Source organism: Conger conger, chromosome 9 (assembly GCF_963514075.1).
Source record: "Conger conger chromosome 9, fConCon1.1, whole genome shotgun sequence".
In the NCBI taxonomy this organism is placed as follows: domain Eukaryota; kingdom Metazoa; phylum Chordata; class Actinopteri; order Anguilliformes; family Congridae; genus Conger; species Conger conger.
This window is the reverse complement of record NC_083768.1, coordinates 28,360,236-28,382,294: the sequence shown is the minus strand read 5'-3', so window position 1 is coordinate 28,382,294 and position 22,059 is coordinate 28,360,236. Positions and strand designations below refer to the sequence as shown.

At 41.8% G+C, this 22,059-nt stretch overlaps 1 protein-coding gene across 46 annotated transcripts in view; it reads right to left on the bottom strand.

Moving 5' to 3' along the window:
* obscnb (obscurin, cytoskeletal calmodulin and titin-interacting RhoGEF b) overlaps positions 1-22,059 on the bottom strand; it is a 124,300-nt gene that overhangs the window by 53,315 nt on the left and 48,926 nt on the right. For 29 of the 46 annotated variants that reach the window (XM_061253694.1, XM_061253717.1, XM_061253720.1 and 26 more), the window contains 21 exons: positions 21,027-21,293; positions 20,348-20,617; positions 19,503-19,769; positions 18,456-18,722; positions 17,920-18,186; positions 17,371-17,640; positions 16,738-17,007; positions 15,756-16,022; positions 12,572-12,835; positions 11,394-11,660; positions 10,550-10,816; positions 9,946-10,212; positions 9,341-9,607; positions 8,736-9,002; positions 8,130-8,396; positions 7,525-7,791; positions 6,921-7,187; positions 3,866-3,943; positions 1,634-1,708; positions 505-579; positions 108-161 (listed from right to left, as the gene is read on the bottom strand). In XM_061253694.1, the coding sequence (XP_061109678.1) occupies positions 108-161; positions 505-579; positions 1,634-1,708; positions 3,866-3,943; positions 6,921-7,187; positions 7,525-7,791; positions 8,130-8,396; positions 8,736-9,002; positions 9,341-9,607; positions 9,946-10,212; positions 10,550-10,816; positions 11,394-11,660; positions 12,572-12,835; positions 15,756-16,022; positions 16,738-17,007; positions 17,371-17,640; positions 17,920-18,186; positions 18,456-18,722; positions 19,503-19,769; positions 20,348-20,617; positions 21,027-21,293 (4,827 nt within the window). The remainder of the gene's footprint in view (positions 1-107; positions 162-504; positions 580-1,633; positions 1,709-3,865; positions 3,944-6,920; positions 7,188-7,524; positions 7,792-8,129; positions 8,397-8,735; positions 9,003-9,340; positions 9,608-9,945; positions 10,213-10,549; positions 10,817-11,393; positions 11,661-12,571; positions 12,836-15,755; positions 16,023-16,737; positions 17,008-17,370; positions 17,641-17,919; positions 18,187-18,455; positions 18,723-19,502; positions 19,770-20,347; positions 20,618-21,026; positions 21,294-22,059) is intronic. The other 17 variants (XM_061253698.1, XM_061253714.1, XM_061253711.1 and 14 more) reach the window with 9 other exon arrangements.

Below are 22,059 nucleotides of genomic sequence, written 5' to 3'. Positions count from 1 at the left end.
CAGAGTCTAAGGCACACAGGACATGAGCAATTCAATCAGACCAGACATACATTTTTATCCGATTCAAAAATGTACCCAACAGGCAAAAAAAGAGCACTTCCTCCTACCATCAGGTTGGTCCTTCGGTTTGGTCTCAAGCTCTGGGAGAACTGGCTCAGGGGCTGATAACAGCATGGGACAGGGGAAAGAAGCAGACCGTGAAGTTCATCTCCAATACTGTACCTTGATGCCCACCAAAAAACCTTCACGCCACAAAAGCGAAACATCCCCTCTCCAAAGGCAAACAAGACAAATTCTATGCTGAAGGAAACAGATAAAGAAACAATGGCCTTCTGTAACAACTGTAACTGTTTGATTCATTAAGATTGAAAGATTATCGTATTTTTAGCACCTATCACTGTGCAGACACACAGTATCATTGCAGTATTAACAGTGTTTTAAAGACCAGCGCAGGCACACCCAAGTTTAGGGCAGTAAACACTGAGGATTTTCACACTTTCATACCATCAACCTGTCCCTCATCTTTAGACTCCAGACTCTGGGCCTCTTGTTGAGATGGGACTGGAACAACCTCAGCAGCTACGATACAGATTTCAACATTTAGAACCGGCCTGACCTGAATTGGAATGCAAGACCCTCGATGTCCTTGGAAGACACTATGACTCCTGGTAAAATCTTTGAAAGTATAACTAAAAGGAGTAGCCAATTGTATTTGCCTCAAATTTGTAGACAATAACTAAATCAAGGTACAAACATTCTCCCAAGCTAGAGGGGCAAATATCTCAACAGTTAGAAAGAAAAAGAATACCCTTACATTCATTGAAACACAGAGTATAAGGTATACATGTGCAATTCAATCAGATATAGGTTTTTATCAGATTCAACTAAACCTTGAAGCTCTTAATGACTGAAAAATCTAGAAAAGTGAAAAATGTGCGGCCTGACAATTGTATTGTCCAGGATTTATGTGTGTCTATGGGACATTCCAAATGCTGGTCCTCCTGTAGATCATGACGATTCAATATAGCTTAACAATGATGAGAGTTACTATGATAGGTTTGTGACTAAATTATCTCCAGTATATAGTGGTTTGCGATCAAAATTCTGAATTACAAACTGTAAAACTTTGTGCTTTTAAGTTACAATAAATGTGAACATTAGGCTTGCTTTATATATCCAAATTAAACCAAATGATTTCACTGGCATGAAATGACTCATGCTCTCTCTTTATTAAAACCTCATATACAACGATATACTGTTGCCTAATTAGCACAAGAAGGAAAGAGCCACTGACGGCATTATTATTACTCCATAATGCATTCACTAAATAATTTTCTTTGAATTATAATACCAGGATGGAAATTCCAATTTGAAATTCCAGGAGACAATTTTCCCATGGTTTGATATCTTCCGAAGGTTGTGTAAACAATAAGCTGAATTTAGCATGCCAGAAATGTGCAACCCACAAATACACATTAAATGCACAAAGGTATGGAAATACCTTCATTTCATGCCTTAAACAGTCCAAGCACATTTGATTACAGTAGAGTCATATGATTTGGTCCATTGAACAGTGGACCTACAAGTACAGGTAACGAACAGAGGACAAACTGGTTTGTACAAGCTGTCCTACCATGGGCATCTCCAGCCTGTGTGGTATCCTTCTCTTCACGTTTTTCAATGGATGTAACTGGAAGAACTGGGGCCTCTAGAATTATTATCAAACATCCATGTGGCGATCAAAATCAATTAACACCACTCAGCTCTGACATTGACATGTTCATGCAACACTGCCACAGTATAGATAGCAGGGAGCCATACACCAAACCGTACACCAACACATTATATGTAAACCAATATGATCACAATAAAAACAGACAAGATCCTAACACACGAAACATCTGTGCCACACAGGCCCAATGTACTTTCCTTCCCTCAGTGATGACTAGAAGGCAGTTACTTTTAGAACTAGTGAATTAATAGTGACAGATTAGCAAACTAGCTAGCTTAGTAACATAGCTACAGATGGATTTGAAAAGGAAAACGGCCTGCAGAGATATGTAGATTGTATACTTGCTGCTTGCAATCTTGGACCACTTTGGAGGAAAGCAGTGGGCAGACACAGCAGAGAACTGTAATTTGTATGGTCTTCGGCAAATACAGGACAACAAGCAACTACTCTAATACACATACTCAGATTTTTACCAGGGTGCAAGTTGAACCGACAAACTGTCAAAATGATTTCCTTTCACAGAAGACAGACGTCAGACAGATACCAGAGACATACAGCATTATCATTGCAATCAAATGTTCAGTAGTGGTACATTATTAACAGTATTTAGGACTACACAGGTATTGGGCAGTGAACACTGCAGATTATTCACACTTCCTTAGCACAACCTTTCCATAGTTTTTAGACTCCAGACTCTGGATCCCTTGTTCAGAAGAGACAAGAACAACCAGTGTCTCAGTGGCTACCATCAAGATTCCAACATTTAGCAGCTTGATATCTTCAGCCTAAACACTGACCTTCTTTTGTTACCTTCAGATAAATCAGGCAACTACACAATCCCTATGACTGCAAGTGACTTGCAAGACACACACTATCCCTCTCCAAAGAGAACTCGCTGAACTTAGCAGAAGGCAATTGTTATTAGCAGTAGGCAAGTTGGACAAATTGGTTTACACACACTATCCTACCATGGGTATCTCCACCCTCTGTAGTATCCTTCCAGTTCAGTTTTTGTGTGTAAGTAACCTGCAGAACTAGGGCTTCTGGAGTAAAGACCAAACATCCATGTGGAGACAATAATAATAAACACGGCCCAGCTCACATGATGACACCCTCATGCAACACAGTAAGGACAGCAAATAACCTACAATAAAGCCAAAACCAACACTCACAGCTTCAACAGCAAGGACATTACATGGCCAACATGGTCACTGCAAAGACAGAAACGCTCCCTAAACCAAACATCTGTGCCACACTAGCATTAATGTATTAAAACATAATGTAAAAACAGACTGTGTGGTGACCAATGGTGGCTGGTGCACTGAAAAGACAAGGCGGAACACTTCCACTTAAACTGATCATTGGTCTCATCCCGTTTTAATGAACTTTCCTTGATTAACATGTGTATCAGTGATCTGAATAATTAATTGCAGGCAAACACACAGCATATTTCTTAACATCATGTTAGGGGGTTTAAATGATACATTCAATTTTAATTGCTATGAACACTTAATGAAAAAGATACACCACCCTGTTAATTACCACATTAGCTTTGAGCGCAATCTGCTAACACTTCAAGATCATTTAAATGACAAAATCTGTGCATTGCTGACCTTTGTAATCTTTGTAATCTGACCTTTGTAATCTTACTTTTCAAAGTAAATTTACAGAGAACAAGGAGTAGGCAACCATATGTCTACAATCTTAAATAATGTGATGCATATAAAAACTATTTTATTACTTTTATTACTTTTAATAGCCTAGTTTAAGAGGCTATTATCTGATGCTATTGCGTATGTTGTGAATGAATCACAGCATTGTTAATCAAGGAAAATGGTTGAGACCAATAATCAGTTCAAGGGGAAGTCAATTTTCGGTTCAGCAGCCACCACTGACAGTGACCACTTTTAAGGAAAGCTGTGAAAAGACAAAACAGGCAACACTGAGTTTCAGGAGGTCAAACAAGGTCAACAAGACTGCATAATTATTGTAAAAAATATAACAGAAGCAACCATGACAAACATTCTTTGTTCCATGAACATACATAAAATTATTAATAGTATATTTCAGGACCAATGCAGGCACAGTCAGGTTTTCAGCAGTAAACAATGAGGATTGTTCACACTTTCATACCTTCAACCTGTCCATCATCTCTGGACGGCAGACTCACTTTTTGTTCAGAAGTGACTGGAACGGCAGCTATTTCAGTGGCTACAATCAAGAGTGGACCATTTAGAACTAGCTTGAATTTAGAACAAGCATCAGTATAAACATTAACCTTCGTAAGGCAACGCCAGCTAAACCACACAGCACAACAGTAATATGACCGTAATCTCATATCCATGGCTTTGGGTCCTTTCACTGAAGTGCAAGACCCTTATTGCCCTTCCCAAAACATAATTTATGCCAAAGCCATGGTGAATTATAGCAACTATATTCTGGCCTGTCATATTTGACAGTGGAATGATTGTCCAAAACACAAATTGTCTGGTCACATTATTTAACAGAACTTGTAGATGCATGCTGCCTCAATATACAGCTCAGGCATGGACAGGTTTTCACGCTTTCATATCATCAACCTATCCTTCATCGTTGGATTCCTGACTCCTGACTGCAAAAACTGGCATATATATAGCAATGATGAAGAGTCTAGCGTTTCAAACTAGTGTGACATATTACATTTAAATATTAACCTTCAAAAGTTACCATAAGCAAACAACAGCAACACAACACACGACATGAGGAGTTCAATTGGAGTGATCGACCCACAACACAATCCTGAAGGCAATGCTAATGCCAAATAACAATGGACTAACAATAACAATGGAATGATAGCTGTTAAGTCAAAGTGCATGAACCAAGAATAGCTCAGAACATTTTCCTATAAAGCTTGATAAAATCTTCAACAGATAAGACACACAGCTTTTCAAATACAACATCACTATAATGATTTATCTTTCAGTCAAATTGTTTGGCCCAGGACTAAAAGACAGTACATGCTGTTTACTTAAACAAACAGCAGAACACAAATAAACAAGTACTGCCCTCTCCCTCAAGTATCAACTTCTTCCTAATGGGTTCTCTGATTGGCCCATATCAAGGCAATTACACTTTAACAAATATTGCAGTAGTCTATAAAAGAGAGCATTTTGTAACATTAAAGGCCCACTCAGTCATTTCCACAGAAGGTTTGGCTGATTTTCAACTAAAATAACATAGTTGGGAACTATGTACCTTGCTGGATCATGGACCTCATAGTTCTTTACATCATGCACTGGCGTCTCAGTAACTTGGGCAACAACTTTGCTAAGCCCTCTAATCTCAATGATATTGCAGTTTGCATAAGGCTACTGTGGCAATGTCAAAAATATCACAGGCAGTTAGGAATGGTACACCAATTCTAATAGGTACACTGCCCAGAAATTTTACAAGAAAATCGGGCAGTAAGCTGTTCCAAATGTATTGGAGAGCATCCATTAGTACTTCTGCAGACTTTAGTTGTCTCACTTGATTCTGGCTATCCAGGTAGTCCCAGATGGCCTCAATCAAGTTTTATTTGTGAAAAGTGGTCTTTTACTTAATGTCATTTTTTGAATGAAATAAATAAATATAATGAATGAAATAAATAAAATCTATCTATAACATGTAAATTAATGAATGTTTTGAAATGTCAAATTTGAACTTTTCTACTGATACACGAATGCAGAAATTGCAAATTAAATGTAAAAACTGAATTACTTTAAAAAAGTTGAACTACATAAAAAGTAGACTAAAAAAATACAGGTTACGATGACAAATTACAAAATGTTCTGAATTACAAAGTGTGCTGAAGAATCAGCATTGCATTCTATTAATTGTTTTGTTACATCACTTCTTCTGAAATGACTGAATGTATATTTTCAGTGAAAAGATAAACAAGAAGACAAACAAAAGCATGATTAGAAAGAGATCACTTCTTCCAGCCAATGGGTATAAGGTTCAATGTCATGTCCTTTGATCAGATTGAGGATCATCTGAAAAGATGTTCACATTCCTGCTTTATTTTATATTTCTTTCCAGACTTCAGCAGCTTTGTACCATTCCCTGACTCCAATGGGGATTCACAGTGCAGAGTCTTCTTCAGACCTGTGGTTATTCAGAACAGGCTAAGCAGGGAACTCCAGATCACAAGAAACTGAAGAACTGAGCAAATAAATTGAAGAAACTGTTGGCGGTTGTCTGAATTTGTTTTGAAAGATATGTGTGGTACTCTACAAAGTTGAGGGGAAATATTGCAGTGCTGGGGCCTGACAAGAAATAGGACCGAGTTTTACAAATTGAGAGACTAAAACTAATTGGAGAAATAAAATTCTTCAGAAAAGTCAAAAATATCTTCTCTCACCAAACATCTCCCTCAAAAAAGAGACCTACTGTGAGATGATAAAATCCAAAAAAAATTTCACCAAGGTGAGTACGAAGCACATGTCCTCTCAAGTCACAATTTAAGGTCCTCAGAAAAAACATCTCAATTCTAATGGACAGAAACTGATCTACTGGGCAGACTGCAGCAGGGTTGTTTCAGGATGTCATGGCAATATTGAAACCAGACTGTGCAAAAGCAGCGGTTGTCGGAAGTACAAATACAGACTAGTGCATCGTTTTGAATACTGTGCTGTACTGACAAAGATAGAACGAAGTTCAACACTGTTTATTTGCATAAGCCTATTGTTTCTTCTTATTTCACGGCCTCATAATGGCTTCCTTGACAGTCTTTGGGCTCAACTCTGGTCCTCATGTTTATAAACGGCAATAACAGACTCCAAAGGCAATTAAAAGAGCTAGAATCAAGAGAAGATACTGAAAGCTACTTATATCAGCATGGAGGAAGCGATCGAATACACGTGAGTAGTCAGAAACAACTGAGAAGCCAAGTGTCCAATTACTTTTGGTCCCCTAAAATTGGGGGACTACAAAAAGACAAAAAAACATGCAAAAACAGACAAAACACCCACACACAAACACAAACACTTAACAAAGACTGACTGACAAACACTGAAGTTATTTACAGATTCAGACTTTCTTCTTGTGCACTGATGCACTAATACAGTAAATGTGCTTTTTGTGCAGTAAAATATAGTTTTATTGTTAAACAACAAATCCAGCCCAAACTTTTGCAAAAGGAAAAAAACTGTAGGCCATCTGCCCTTACCCTTGACACTGACACTGGCTGTAGTCCTGCGGTCTCCACAGGCACAGGTGTAGTCTCCAGAGTCTTCAGGCTTCAGATTGCAGATCTTCAGCTCTACAGAAGAGTCCTTCTGCTTCATCTTATATTTGTCTCCAGACTTCAGCACCTCTCTTCCCTTCCTCCACTCCACTGAGGCTCCAGGTTTAGAGAGCTCACAGTGCAGGGTTACGCTACCCTCCTCATCACACTCCTGGTTTTTCAGCTCTCGAATGAATGTGATGGGCAATGCTGAGGAACCATACGCATGGGTAAATCACTACACCAACAACCTACACATCTGCAGATACACCATGCTAATAGCAGCCATGAGCGAAAATATAAGAACATCTGGGGTTCGCTAAGCAAGATAAGCAACCCATCACATAGGAAATTAAAACCTGACAACTTAATGATTTAAATATCAATGCAAAATGCCTCACAGTCTAGAATATCAAATTGACAGTCCTCACAAAAAGCTAAATACTTAAGCAAAAGTAACTAATGTGCTGTGATGGATTCCCAAACCAGAGTGACAGGGATTCCTCTGCAGATTCACATGAAAGAGAAGAAAGCTGACTGTTCGTACCCTTGACACTGACGCTGGCTGTAGTCCTGCAGTCTCCACAGCTACAACTGTAGTCTCCAGAGTCTTCAGTTTTCAGATTGCAGATCTTCAGCTCTACAGAAGAGTCCTTCTGCTTCATCTTATATTTGTCTCCAGACTTCAGAACCTCTCTTCCCTTCCTCCACTCCACTGAGGCTCCAGGTTTAGAGAGCTCACAGTGCAGGGTTACGCTACCCTCCTCATCACACTCCTGGTTTTTCAGCTCTCGAGTGAATGTGATGGGCAATGCTATGGAACCATACGCATGGGTAAATCACTACACTCAACAGGCTACATGTCTCCAAATACACCATGCTGATAGCAGCCATGAGCCAAAATATGCAAGAACATCGAGGTTTTGCTAAGCAAGATAAGCAACCCATCACATAGGAAATGAAAACCTGCAAACTTAATGATTGAAATATCAATGCAAAATGCCTTATAGTCTAGAATGTGAAATTGACAGTCCTCACAAAAAGCTAAATACTTCAGCGAATTAAATCAATTTGCTGTGATGGATTCCCAAACCAGAGTGACGGGGATTCCTCTGCAGATTCACAAGAAAGAGAAGAAAGCAGACTTCGTACCCTTGACACTGACACTGGCTGTAGTCCTGCGGTCTCCACAGGCACAGGTGTAGTCTCCAGAGTCTTCAGGCTTCAGATTGCAGATCTTCAGTTCTAAAGAAGAGTCCTTCTGCTTCATCTTATATTTGTCTCCAGACTTCAGCACCTCTCTTCCCTTCCTCCACTCCACTGAGGCTACAGGTTTAGAGAGCTCACAGTGCAGGGTTACGCTACCCTCCTCATCACACTCCTGGTTTTTCAGCTCTCGAATGAATGTGATGGGCAATGCTGAGGAACCATACGCATGGGTAAATCACTACACCAACAACCTACACATCTGCAGATACACCATGCTAATAGCAGCCATGAGCAAAAATATGCAAGAAAATTTAGGATACACTAAGCAAGATAAGCAACCCATCACACAGAAAATGAAAACCTGCAAACTTAATCATTGAAATATCAATGCAAAATGCCTCACAGTCTAGAATGTGAAATTGACAGTCCTCACAAAAAGCTAAATATTTCAGCAAATGTAACTAATGTGCTGTGATGGATTCCCAAACCAGAGTGTCAGGGATTCCTCTGCAGATTTACATGAAAGAGAAGAAAGCTGACTGTTCGTACCCTTGACACTGACACTGGCTGTAGTCCTGCGGTCTCCACAGCTACAGCTGTAGTCTCCAGAGTCTTCAGTTTTCAGATTGCAGATCTTCATCTCTACAGAAGAGTCCTTCTGCTTCATCTTATATTTGTCTCCAGACTTCAGCACCTCTCTTCCCTTCCTCCACTCCACGGAGGCTCCAGGTTTAGAGAGCTCACAGTGCAGGGTTACGCTACCCTCCTCATCACACTCCTGGTTTTTCAGCTCTCGAATGAATGTGATGGGCAATGCTGAGGAACCATACGCATTGGTAAATCACTACACTCAACAGGCTACACATCTGCAGATACACCATGCTGATAGCAGCCATGAGCCAAAATATGCAAGAACATCTAGTGTTCGCTAAGCAAGATATGCAACCCATCACATAGGAAATGAAAACCTGCAAACTTAATCATTAAAGTATCAATGCAAAATGCCTCACAGTCTAGAATGTGAAATTGACAGTCCTCACAAAAAGCGAAATACTTCAGCGAATTAAATCAATTTGCTGTGATGGATTCCCGAACCAGAGTGACAGGGATTCCTCTGCAGATTCACAAGAAAGAGAAGAAAGCTGACTTCCTACCCTTGACACTGACACTGGCTGTAGTCCTGCGGTCTCCACAGCTACAGCTGTAGTCTCCAGAGTCTTCAGTTTTCAGATTGCAGATCTTCATCTCTACAGAAGAGTCCTTCTGCTTCATCTTGTATTTGTCTCCAGACTTCAGAACCTCTCTTCCCTTCCTCCACTCCACTGAGGCTCCAGGTTTAGAGAGCTCACAGTGCAGGGTTACGCTACCCTCCTCATCACACTCCTGGTTTTTCAGCTCTCGTGTGAATGTGATGGGCAATGCTGAGGAACCATACGCATGGGTAAATCACAACACTCAACAGGCTACATGTCTCCAAATACACCATGCTGATAGCAGCCATGAGCCAAAATATGCAAGAACATTGAGGTTTTGCTAAGCAAGATAAGCAACCCATCACATAGGAAATGAAAACCTGCCAACTTAATGATTGAAATATCAATGCAAAATGCCTCACAGTCTAGAATGTGAAATTGACAGTCCTCACAAAAAGCTAAATACTTAAGGAAATGTAACCAATTTGCTATGATGGATTCCCAAACCAGAGTGACGGGGATTCCTCTGCAGATTCACAAGAAAGAGAAGAAAGCAGACTTCGTACCCTTGACACTGATGCTGGCTGTAGTCCTGCGGTCTCCACAGGTACAACTGTAGTCTCCAGAGTCTTCAGTTTTCAGATTGCAGATCTTCATCTCTACAGAAGAGTCCTTCTGCTTCATCTTATATTTGTCTCCAGACTTCAGCACCTCTCTTCCCTTCCTCCACTCCACGGAGGCTCCAGGTTTAGAGAGCTCACAGTGCAGGGTTACGCTACCCTCCTCATCACACTCCTGGTTTTTCAGCTCTCGAATGAATGTGATGGGCAATGCTGAGGAACCATACGCATGGGTGAATCACTACACCAACAGCCTACACATCTGCAGATACACCATGCTGATAGCAGCCATGAGCCAATATATGCAAGAACATCTAGTGTTCGCTAAGCAAGATATGCAACCCATCACATAGGAAATGAAAACCTGCAAACTTAATGATTGAAATATCAATGCAAAATGCCTTATAGTCTAGAATGTGAAATTGACAGTCCTCACAAAAAGCTAAATACTTCAGCGAATTAAATCAATTTGCTGTGATGGATTCCCAAACCAGAGTGACGGGGATTCCTCTGCAGATTCACAAGAAAAAGAAGAAAGTAGACTTCGTACCCTTGACACTGACACTGGCTGTAGTCCTGCGGTCTCCACAGCTACAGCTGTAGTCTCCAGAGTCTTCAGTTTTCAGATTGCAGATCTTCATCTCTACGGAAGAGTCCTTCTGCTTCATCTTATATTTGTCTCCCGACTTCAGCACCTCTCTTCCCTTCCTCCACTCCACTGAGGCTCCAGGTTTAGAGAGCTCACAGTGCAGGGTTACACTGGTCCCCTCCTCACCCTCCTGGTTCTTCAGCTCTTTCTTGAAGGTGACAGGGACCGCTGGGAAACCATTGGTTGATTTTGAGAAGCAAGTCAAACAACAGTTGGCAAATAATTCCCAATCCAAAAACTTTCTGAAGTAGATGGCAACGATGACAACAAACAATAAAACATTTATAGATAAAAACCTCAAAACCTCAAAATGTATAAAAATAAGTATATTGATACACTGCAAAATATTGTGCTGTCAAAGAATAAAGCGTAGAGCCAGGGGATTACAAAAGAAAAAGAGAGATTATGTCTGTAGAGCACTAGAAAATAAGATATTATTCCAAGTCATTTTCCTTTTTCTTAAAAACATTGAAAGACACTAAAAGACAAGTATACAAGTATAAGTAAGCAGAAAAACATTGTCAAAACAGCAGGTGAAATGAATACAACAGGCATGACACATGCACTAAATTCATGCATATGTATAGGTGACAGGTCACAGAAATACTGTACTCGTAATTCAAATGTCCTCATACTATTGTCTGAACATCACAGGCTTGGACAATTCGAAGAAACACAATTTTGAAGGAATGCAAAACAGGACTCTGTGTTGGGAAGAAAAGGGAACACAATGATGCCTTCCTACCATCGACGATGATGTTTGCTATAGTCTTTTGGTCTTCACATTCACAGCTGTAGTCTCCAGAGTCTTCTGGCTTCACTCTGCTGATCTTCAGCTCAAAGGTTTTATCACTCTGCTTTATGTTGTATCTGTCTCCAGATGTTAACACATGGGCTCCCTTCTTCCACTGTGCCTGTGCTTGAGGTTTGGAGAACTCACAGCACAGGGTAATACTTCCTCCCTCTGTGGCCTGCTGGTTCTTCAGCTTTTGTACAAACTCAGCCGGAAGAGCTACAATTGGCAGTTTGGGTTCGAGATAAAAAAAAAAAACAAGCCTTCAATTCAATACTTTCAAATGAGTGATATGACATCTTCTTGGAAGGGGGGATGTGATAACTTCAATTAGATCACATAAAGCCTCTTTGGTGATGCCTGGATGTGGAACATTTATGATTTTGTGATCTGATGATCTTCAACACTACCAGAATTGCTTTTGCTTAATTATATAAAGGAAAGTAACAGAAAGAAACCCTTGAAAGATTGTTTTTGTCTGGGGTTCTTCTACATTTCCCTCTAATGGCTTTGAATATGTTGTTTCTCCTGACTGGACAGTAGCATGGTGAAGAAAATGGAACTAAACATTTTTACCAGGACAGGGCTAATGATCTCCTTACCTGAAAGCTTTTTCCAGAAATATTATTTTATTATATTTCCATGACCTATTATCATTCAATACTGAAGTGAGACTTTAGTTTGGCTAAGAACAGTCTTTTCAAGATGTCATATTTACTTTATCAACGCAAACACAACGCAAACATTACTCTAATGTTTGTGACATGTATACACTGAAGGACCACTGCGATATCCATGATTCTCATTAGAATACCATTTATAGCTACAAAATATATACCATCCCAGGGCACCCTGACAATAAGCATTAAACTATAAACCAAAATATATATATATAGTGACATAATAGTAAAACAGTTGACTATCACCTATCAATAAAGCAACAAACTCAGCTAATCTATGAATGGATCCACATGGAGGTTTAGTGTGAAACCAAGGGGTGAAGATGCTAGTTGTCTGATGCATGTGAGGGAGGAGGTCACAAGGTTGGATGATGTCACAATCAGGGATCAATAAGAAATGTGACACAGGGTTCCAGCACTGTGCGGTTCCTGGGCTGGCTCTGTCCTTACCCTTCACGGTTACCCGGGCCTCGGTTTTGGCTCCTCCGGCTTCACACTTGTACGTGCCCGCATCCCTCTCCCCCACCCCGCGGATGGTCAGTGTAGCCTTGGTGTCCGATCGAATGGTCTGGCGCTTGGAGGTGTCCTGTATCAAGATCCCATCCTTGTACCACTGGACATCGCAGCTCTTTGAGGTCTGACACGACAGGACCAAGTCCTCTCCTTCTTTAGCCTCACAGTCCTTCAGCTCTTTGGTAATAGAGATGGGTCTTTCTGAAATTTACAGGAAGCCGGCACATGCATGACACAGAAAATCTTAACAGTGCGCAGCTGGGTTTGTTTGATCCACAATTTAGACATTGCACGAGGTGCTCCAGTGCCTGATTTTAGTGCCTGCCACCCTCCTTTAATATGGTGTGTTAAAATCACACAGCACAATTCAACAGCATTCAAATCAATGCCCAGTCTAAAGATTATAGCTACTGCCTGTACTGGTATGTAACAATATAAGATTCAAAGGTACATGAAAGCATACATTTAATACAAATACTGAACAATTTTTATCAACCCTCATTTTTATTTCTCCCATTTTGCTGAATCTCATTCACAAGCCTCAATTTTGGAATGCTGCTCATTATACTGTAGCCAGCAACTGAGCTGTCCAGTCTATCATCGGTTATGTGTCTGGTTCATCCATAGTCAATACAGACTCCAGGTGTCTGGTTAACCAAAGGATTCACTTTTGCGCAATGACATTTGAATCCCTCTCCTTAGCAAACACTACAGCAAGTTATGTAATGTCAGCCGGTCACAGTCACAACTGTAGCATTGGCACAGGCATACTGTAATTCAATGATTCGTCTGTGGGCCATTTTATGCTAAAAAGCTTTAGCAGAATGAGCCACCTGCCAGCGTCCACCAGTGTGCCATTACAAACAAAGCTAAATACTGAGTGAATATGTCCATGGCCATACAGACTGGTAATGTCCTATCCGAGTGTTACCAATTCATCAAACCACCGCACTTTTACATCTGTGTGTCACTGCAGTAATTAATAAGATAAATATCACCTTCCCCTCCAAAACAAGTGGGGATATTATTTTATGAATCAGTGTGAAAATGTTTGCTTTGGGGCAGATGGTTTAACATATTTCAATGTGCTTTCCAATTTTAACTACAAGAATGTTGTTTGTTTCTCTCTCAATCTCTCCTTTCTCCCCGCAGATATAAAAAGAATGTGGATAGGCAAATAAAGTCACGCCAAGGGACTTATCTCGATATACAAGCTGGCCACAGTTTTTAATTTTAAGTCTGAATGCCAATCTAAGACATTCCAGTGAGATCATCAGTTGAAAGTCATAATGTTAGATAATGATTGTTGGGGTCTGCCAGTTGTAATTCACATTTTTAGAAGCAGTTCCAGTTTAAAGTAAAGACCAGCATGGTACGATTTAGTCTTGCCATATGGAAAATATTTTGTCTGAAGTTGGAGATTACTCTTAGCTGGATTTCACAATTATGTACCAAGAAATGTCACCTCTGACAGAAGACAATTTCCATTATTGAATAGGTATCAACCAACTGAGGTGAAGTATTCATGTTTGGTCTATTGGCTAAAGCCATGAATCCTTTGATAATAATACCAACAACATACAACAAGTAAATTTATCAACTTTTAGATGAACCAGTCCTGACACCCCTTCCACACCTCTCACCTCACCCAATCATGCCATGCATCCTCCCCTGACCTAAGTATGGATGGTCCATGAGAAGAGGGGGCTTTCCCCCCCCCTCTTTCAACTGAACACAATGTGGGCCTTTCTTTACTTGATGTTTACATCTGCTGGATTAACATCTGCAGGGTGGGTGGAGGGGTGGATATCTGCTCTTGGCATCTGAACCTTGCATCTGGGGCTGCTGTTTCTTGGTGTTTGGTTCGCACAGAGCCTGGAATTCTTGGTCCTACAGCTCTTCTGTCATTTTTAAATTTCATTTTTAAATTGGGAACATTTGGCTGTCTTCTTTTTTTGGGATTTGTTTTTTGGATTACCTTGGGAGAAACAAGCTGTGGCTTGGTATTTTCTTTCATTTCTTCTGTGATTGTAACCTGTCCATAATACATTGCAGAAGATGCCACAGGTGTTTGGAATGGGAGGGAAGAATGCAATGCTCCGGGAGTGGTGACTGGGCTGATATGAAGAGGGAGGAGTTTACCTTTGAATAACAGAATCAAACTAGTTTTCTTTTCTCCCAGGTAATTAACTGAACAATTAGGACTATTCTCAAGTAAAAGGAGGGTGGAAAACCAGCAGCTCTCAGCCCTCGAGGATGTGATCCTTGCTTTAGAACAACAGTGGGAACAAGATGCTGACAGCAAGATCACTGAATGCACAGCACAGCGAAAAGACAACAGTTTGACAGAGATAACAGATCAGTTATTAAAAGGCAAGAAAATATGAATGCAATACAAACAATAACATTTAAAGCTAACAACAACAGAACAAGAAAAGCAAGATAACTGAATGCACAGCACAGCGACAAGACAACAGTTTGACAGAGATAACAGATACATTATTAAAAGGCAAGAAAATATGAATGGAATACAAACAATAACATTTAAAGCGAACAAAAACAGAACAACAAAACGAGAAGGCAACTTACGGATACAAGGCACAAAACAGAAATGGCCAAAGAAATCTTATTAGTGGTCACAGGATATCCTCACAGCTTCCAGCAAGCATGATAAATTATGGCCGTGTCATTTTTGTACAAAGTGGATTATTTGAGAAATATTCCCGCTCCAACACAAGCAGTGCAGGGAGAGCTGCAGTTACAAATGAACAAACTCTGTTCTCCTACAGTATACATTTTTCAAATCTAATCATGTCTTTTACATGTATTTAAATGAATCAAACCAAATAAATTAATACAAGTTGGCACTGTTTTACACCCCTGTCAGCTTCCTAAGCAGTCAGGAGTACAACCAAAAGTACAAAGCCCTCAACATGCTGCGACATTTGTCAAGTTGGCCTGGCTTATTTCTCAATTTAAACTACAGCACTCTTTTAGTACTTTCATCAACGATCACAAAAGGCAGCTTCCTCTCCTATTGTAAATTTCTAATTAATTTGTGAATTCAGCATGGTGGGTGGTTCTCCACTTAGCCCCGCCTCCCCCCACACCAGGGCCTTACCTTGCACCGTCAGCCTGGCCCTGCTCTGGGCGGTCCCCACGTCGCAGCAGTAGGCGTCACTGTCACTTTTCTGCAGCTCCTTGATGGTGAGGGAGAGGAGGGTGCCCTGCTTCTTCATCTCATACCTCTCGCCCGCTCGCAGCTCCGCCATCCCCTTCAGCCAGGTAACCCTGGCGGCGGGGCTGGCCGTCTCGCACTCCAGCGTAACCGTGCCTTTCTCCTCTGCCTCGGCATCCTGCAGCGGCTTGCTGAAGTGCAGGTCCAGCTCTGCAAAAAAGGGATACCGCAAAACTGTAGAGGGAGGGAGAGACCCGCAGTGCTGCAAGTGCAGGCTGGCTGGGGACTGGAGAACAGCAGGAATGGGGGAGAGGAACTGCAGCATTCAGTTACAGTCCTGTAGACCAGATAACTATGGGGAGGGGGAGGGAACTGCAGCATTTTAAGTACAGTCTTACTGGAGACCTGAGAACTGTGGAGAGAGGGGGAGGGAACTGCAGCACTTAAGTACGGTTTTACTGGAGAGTAGAGAACTGTAGGGGGAGGGGGGGAAACTGCAGCATTTAAGTACAGTTTTACTGGAGACGAGAGAACTGTAGGGGGGGGAACTGCAGCATTTAAGCAGGCTTATTATAGACTAGAGAACTGAATAGAAAGAGGAAAATGCTGCATTTAAGTACAGTCTAACTATAGATCAGAGAACAACTGGGAATGGGGGGCTGCTGAGCTTTAAGTACAGTCTTACACCATTACATGAAGGAAGATGGGAAAAAAATATATATATTTTAGATATACACTGATGCATATTCATCATCATCATGTTGAAGAATATGGCTTAGAAACAAATGCAAAAAATTTTCAATTTCACAGTTACTGTACAGCACAATTAATAAAAGGATAAATACCCAAGCGGGTGAGTGATTCATTTTACAAAATGCATGCAATTGATGTGATAAAGTAAATGAAGTAAAGGAGCTGTGCTTGCCTTTGACTTCCAGTTTGGCCCTAGTGCTGGCTGCACTGTCCACCTCGCAGGAGTACTCCCCAGAGTCCCTGGTGGTGGTGCTGTGGATGAGCAGCTTGGCGAGGCAGCCGTCCTGGCTGATGTCATACTTATTGCTCCTTCGGATGGCCTTCCCGTCTTTGGACCACTTGATGGGGGCCCCGGGCTGCGTGACCTCACAGGTGAACTCGGCGTCCTCTCCTGGGGCCACACACGTGTCCTGCAGCTCCCTGCTCACTTTGACGGCCTTCCCTGCACCAATCATATTTCAGCCCTCACTTTGACGGCCTTTCATGAACCAATCACATTTCATTGTCCCCATAATGCTTCCACTGTCACAGCATGACATCATTACAAAGGAAGAATTTGGATCTTTAAGAGATGACATTAAGTTGTTATATTTGTTACTGCATGTCCCTCTTGAGCAAAGCATCTTACTGTACCATATGTTATGTCATCCTCCATAAAGCCGTGCACGATTTAGGAAAAAGTTATACATAGTGATGGTAACAGGAATAAAATTTGGTTTTGTAAGGTATGACAGTGTCGATTTACTTAATTACCATTAATCCTAGAAAGACCTCAGAATCCTGGGAGGGCGAGCAAACAGCTCACCTTTGACAGACAGCGTTGTCTTGGAGGTCAGGTTCTTGATGGTGAAGACTATCTCCCCAACGTCGCTGGCGGACACGTCTTGAATATTCAGTGTGTATTTGCGACCCTTGCTGGAAACCTGGAAGCGGCCGCCGTTGACCACATTCTGACCATTCACAGTCCAGGAGCACTCCTCTGTGCTCTCACGGGACAGGATGCACTCAAAGCTGCAGGGCTCACCCTCCCTCACTTCTGCCGTTTTCAGACGTTTGGTGATGCCAATGGTCAAGTCTGTGGCCAGGGAACACATGAAAACAATAAACAACCAACCACCAATATATCAATAAAATGTCATAAACTGTAACGCCCCACTGATAAAGCTAAAAGGCTTGATCAGTGCCATTTAAGGCCATTCAATAATTATGACATTTCTGTGTACTTTTATTTACTTCTTGGTGTATTTAGTGGCATCATTCATTAAACGCAGTGTGAGCTCCCATATTGTCGGTTGCCTCATTATTACTTGTCAACCAGCCCGAATGAATAGAATCGTCAAAATGGTCAACACACCTTGCACAGTGACTTTGGACTTGGCCAGATCGGTGCCGAGATCGCATGTGTACTCTCCCGCGTCATCCTGGGTGAGGTCATGAATGGTCAGTCCCAGAGACTTCCCAGAGTGCAGCAGCTCGTACTTGTCACTGGCTGCCAGGACCACACCATCTTTCTTCCACACTGGGGAGACTCTAGGCTTGGATGCCTCACACTTCAAGGTGACTGTCCCCTTCTCCTCTCCCACCACATCGTCCAGGGACTTCAGAAACACTGCCAGCTTCTCTAAAGAGACAAAGACGGGGTTCCCACATTTATTATGCCCCCAAATTCAAGGATCAATAAGACAGCATACGAACCTACCTATTTATCCTACTTTATCCTACTACCTCAGTATCAATGAGGAAGAATCTCATGAACAGTCTAATGAATAGCTCTTCTATCCCAACCCAAAGCATGTCACATCTATCAAAGTCTTGAACCTGTAAACAAGCTGTATGGCAAGGTGCCCTGTACTTCTTACAAATGGATTAATAGCAGAGTTCTGTCCTAACCTTTGACCTTGAGGGTGGCAGATTCGCTGATTTCCCGAACAGTGACGGTGATGGTCCCTCCATCGTGGGGAGCCAGGTTTTTGAGGGTGAGGGTGTGGGCCTTGCCTACGTGTCGAATCTCGTTGACGTCGTTGGTACAGAGCGGCGTTCCGTTCAGCAGCCACTGCACCTCCTCGTCAGCATAGTTTGCCTCACAGGTGAGCGTGGCATCAGAGTCCTCCTCCACCTCTAGGTCCTGCAGGTGCTTGGTGAACTTCACATCCCGGACTGGGGCCCCACAATTAGAGGGGAGCAAGAAATAATTTCACAGAAAACATATAGCATATTTAGTAATAAGTGCTGAAATCTTACAGTAATTTAAATTCTTGGGAATACATAGCTATCTTGTATTTAACCTCCTAAGACCTGGCGTACACATGCGTGGACTCCACATTTTGGGACATTTTTATTGTGTTCTATGGGAATTCAGACCGAGAGTCCACATATGTGGACATCATTTTTCTCAAAAACTACATCATGTCAAAAGATGATGCTTAGTTTTTATACTTATCAGGTCCCAATCAGCCCAAATAGCAAAGAGAAATTAAAAATGCATACCAAAAAAGAGTGCGGGTCTTAGGAGGTTAAGCTATCTTCATGGGCATGATAAGGGCTCTTTGAAAAACATACTGTAATATTTGCAGTATTGCAATGATACAAGGTGTATTGTACTGTATATATTTGTTATTCTAAAAGTATGTCCTTTCAAAATAAAATATGAAATATATCAAAATGAAATATTTCAATTTAAATACTAGTTTATCTGAAAAGTGATTTACCAAATATTGAAATGAAATAGTGTACATTTCAGCATTTAACATGTCACAGTTGAAATCTGAAAACAAAATATTGGTGATCTGCTCATTCTGATTAGCATATCTTCGTTACGGTAGAGCTTTCCTAGTTACTTTGTTTATATTTTGTAATGGAATTATTCCTGGTGAGTTGAAACTACATTTTGGACAGAAAATTCCCTTGTAAAAAAAAGGGGGGGGGGGGGGTTCTGACCTTGCACAGTGAGAGTAGCCTTGCTCTCTGAGGCTCCGACCACACAGCGGTATTCCCCGGAATCCCCTCCGGACAGGTTGTGGATGGTCAGCTCCATGCGGCTCTGGTCCTGCTTCATGCTGTACTTGCCAGAGCTCTCCAGGGCCGTTTCACTTTTGAACCAGCATACCTCCTTTGGTGGGGCTGAAAACTTGCAGCTGAGAGTGACTGACTCTTTCTCCTTAGATGTTGTATCTTTTAATGGATGTACAACCTCCAGGGGGCGCTCTGAACAAAATGTTTAAAATAATCAGGAATTGTCACTACACATTGGCTCCTATAGTATCCGGCGAAACGCAAGAGCCAACATTCACAGACTAAAAAACATTCAGTTGTGTTTTTGTCTCGTAATCAAATGGATGGTAATGAAGTAAGATAATGGATGTAATTAATGTGAACCTGCTATTCCAAAATAGCAAAGGTCCTATCACAAGCTGAAAGCACAATATTTAAAAATGACAAATGTCCAATACATAATTATGTACAGTAGGATTAGGCCAATCAAACAAAATGATTTATAGTAGTTCTACCAGACATTACAAAGTAGATTAATGGATTACACATAAAGCCGTAAACTACCAGACCACTGACTTGCAAATTCAACAAACAAGAAGCTGAGACATTCCCAGGAGACAATTTGTGTTAAACAGGGTCAATGCACCAAATGTCCACTGGATTTGATAATCTGGTATGTTAATGCCCTACTTTTCGCTCTTTAAATTGGAAATGCTAAAAAAGCACAGTGGATTTCCATGGAAAAAACAATGGCATTTTTCCGTCTGCTCAGGCAAGTGGATGCTTCTAACCTTTCACAGTGAGTTGGGCCACAGACTTGCTCTTCCCAGCCGTGAACTGCACGGGGCCGGACATGGCAGGCTTGGTCTTCTTGAGGGTCAGGGTGTGCACCGCGCCCTCGTGGTCTATTTCCACGTTTGCGCCGCTCGTGAGTGGCTCTCCGCTCAGAGTCCACTTGGGCGGCTTCACTGCTGCTATGCTGATCTCCACCTCAAAGCGCGCTGAGGCAGGCTCCGTCACCTCCACCGCACTCAGCTGTCGCACAATGCTAATGGCTTGCTCTGCGATGGGGGGGGGGGGAGGGCATGTCAGAACAGGACCTACTTTCTACACCAGGGACCAATTCATGGATGCAACAACAGGATGAATCACGTTGTTCAGTATTCCCAGAAGCAGTGCTTGTTGCGTTTTCTTTGCTCTGTTTGTTTGGGTTTTTTCCTATGTTTGTTTCGTTTGGAGATAGAGCTCCAATTGGTATTGAGCTTGAACGTCCAGTTCAATGGTGAAGAAATTCTAATAAAATTTGGGGCCACTGAGGCTGTCAGTAGTGACAAGCCTCAGTGGCTTGGCTAGTTATATGATCACTGGAATCATATAACTAGCCAACTTTAGCAAACTCCTTTATCTGGATAGCTTTGTTCCCACCCTAACCATCCCACCCACCCTGTACAGGGAAATGCCCCCCTTTACCCTCCACGAGCAGTTTGCAGGAGGTCTGGTCATCGCCGGCATCACAGGTGTAGGTGTCCTCATCAGCAGAGTCCACATTGTTGATGGTTAGCTTCCTGTAGATGCCTTCGCTTGAGATCTCGTGCTTCGTGCTGGGTTTCAGCTCCTTCTTGTTCTTGTACCACTTGACCTTGGCGCTGGGCCGAGACACTTGGCACTCCAGGTGGCCACGGTGCTTATACATGGCGATCTTGTCCCGGAGCTTCTTGACAATCCGCACAGGCAGCTCTGCAAAGACAGCGATGTAGCAAGGCATAGATTGCCAGCCCGACTGAGGTCAGCTAGGGGGTCCACAGTGCTGTGGCGTGCCGTAGAGCAAGCCGGAACAAGCCATCAAGTGCAACCTATAAGCTTACAACCCCAATCCCATAGCAGGTTCATCACCATTCATCCTGTACTGTTGCTCACTTATGGAATTATGTGTTCTACCAGGAGCCAAGTTGTTTGAAGTATAAGTTCTGAACAACAGTGCAGGGAATGTGTGAGTGTTTTTACATGCTATTTAAATTAATGCTGTATTCAGAACCTGACATACTTTCTTCCAGTAGCCTTCATTCACAAAACACAAATTAATCAATGAATTAACAATTAACACAAACTCAACATGCAAATTAACTGAATTAAACTTGCATATCCCATTTTAGTCCTATGGTTATTTCCCTTCACTGATTCCCAAGGACAAACCATAACTGGCTTGTGATGTTTTCAGATACATTTTGCAGGAGGCATGATTACAGGCCACTGACTCACTAGCTTCTTCAAATGAGATTAGATAGATACATATACAGTATAGTAACTACAGAAACATGCAACAGGCCAAGGCATATTGTCTCCATGGAAACACGGCACAAGCTATATGCCAGGTTAGCAACTAGCCAGTTAATGTGACCCAGCGTGTAGTCTCATAGCTTTAATGCATGGCCATTTGTTTGGAATCTCGGTAAACAAGTTGTTTTTCTAAACTTTATACAATACACTGCTGTTATTAACCACA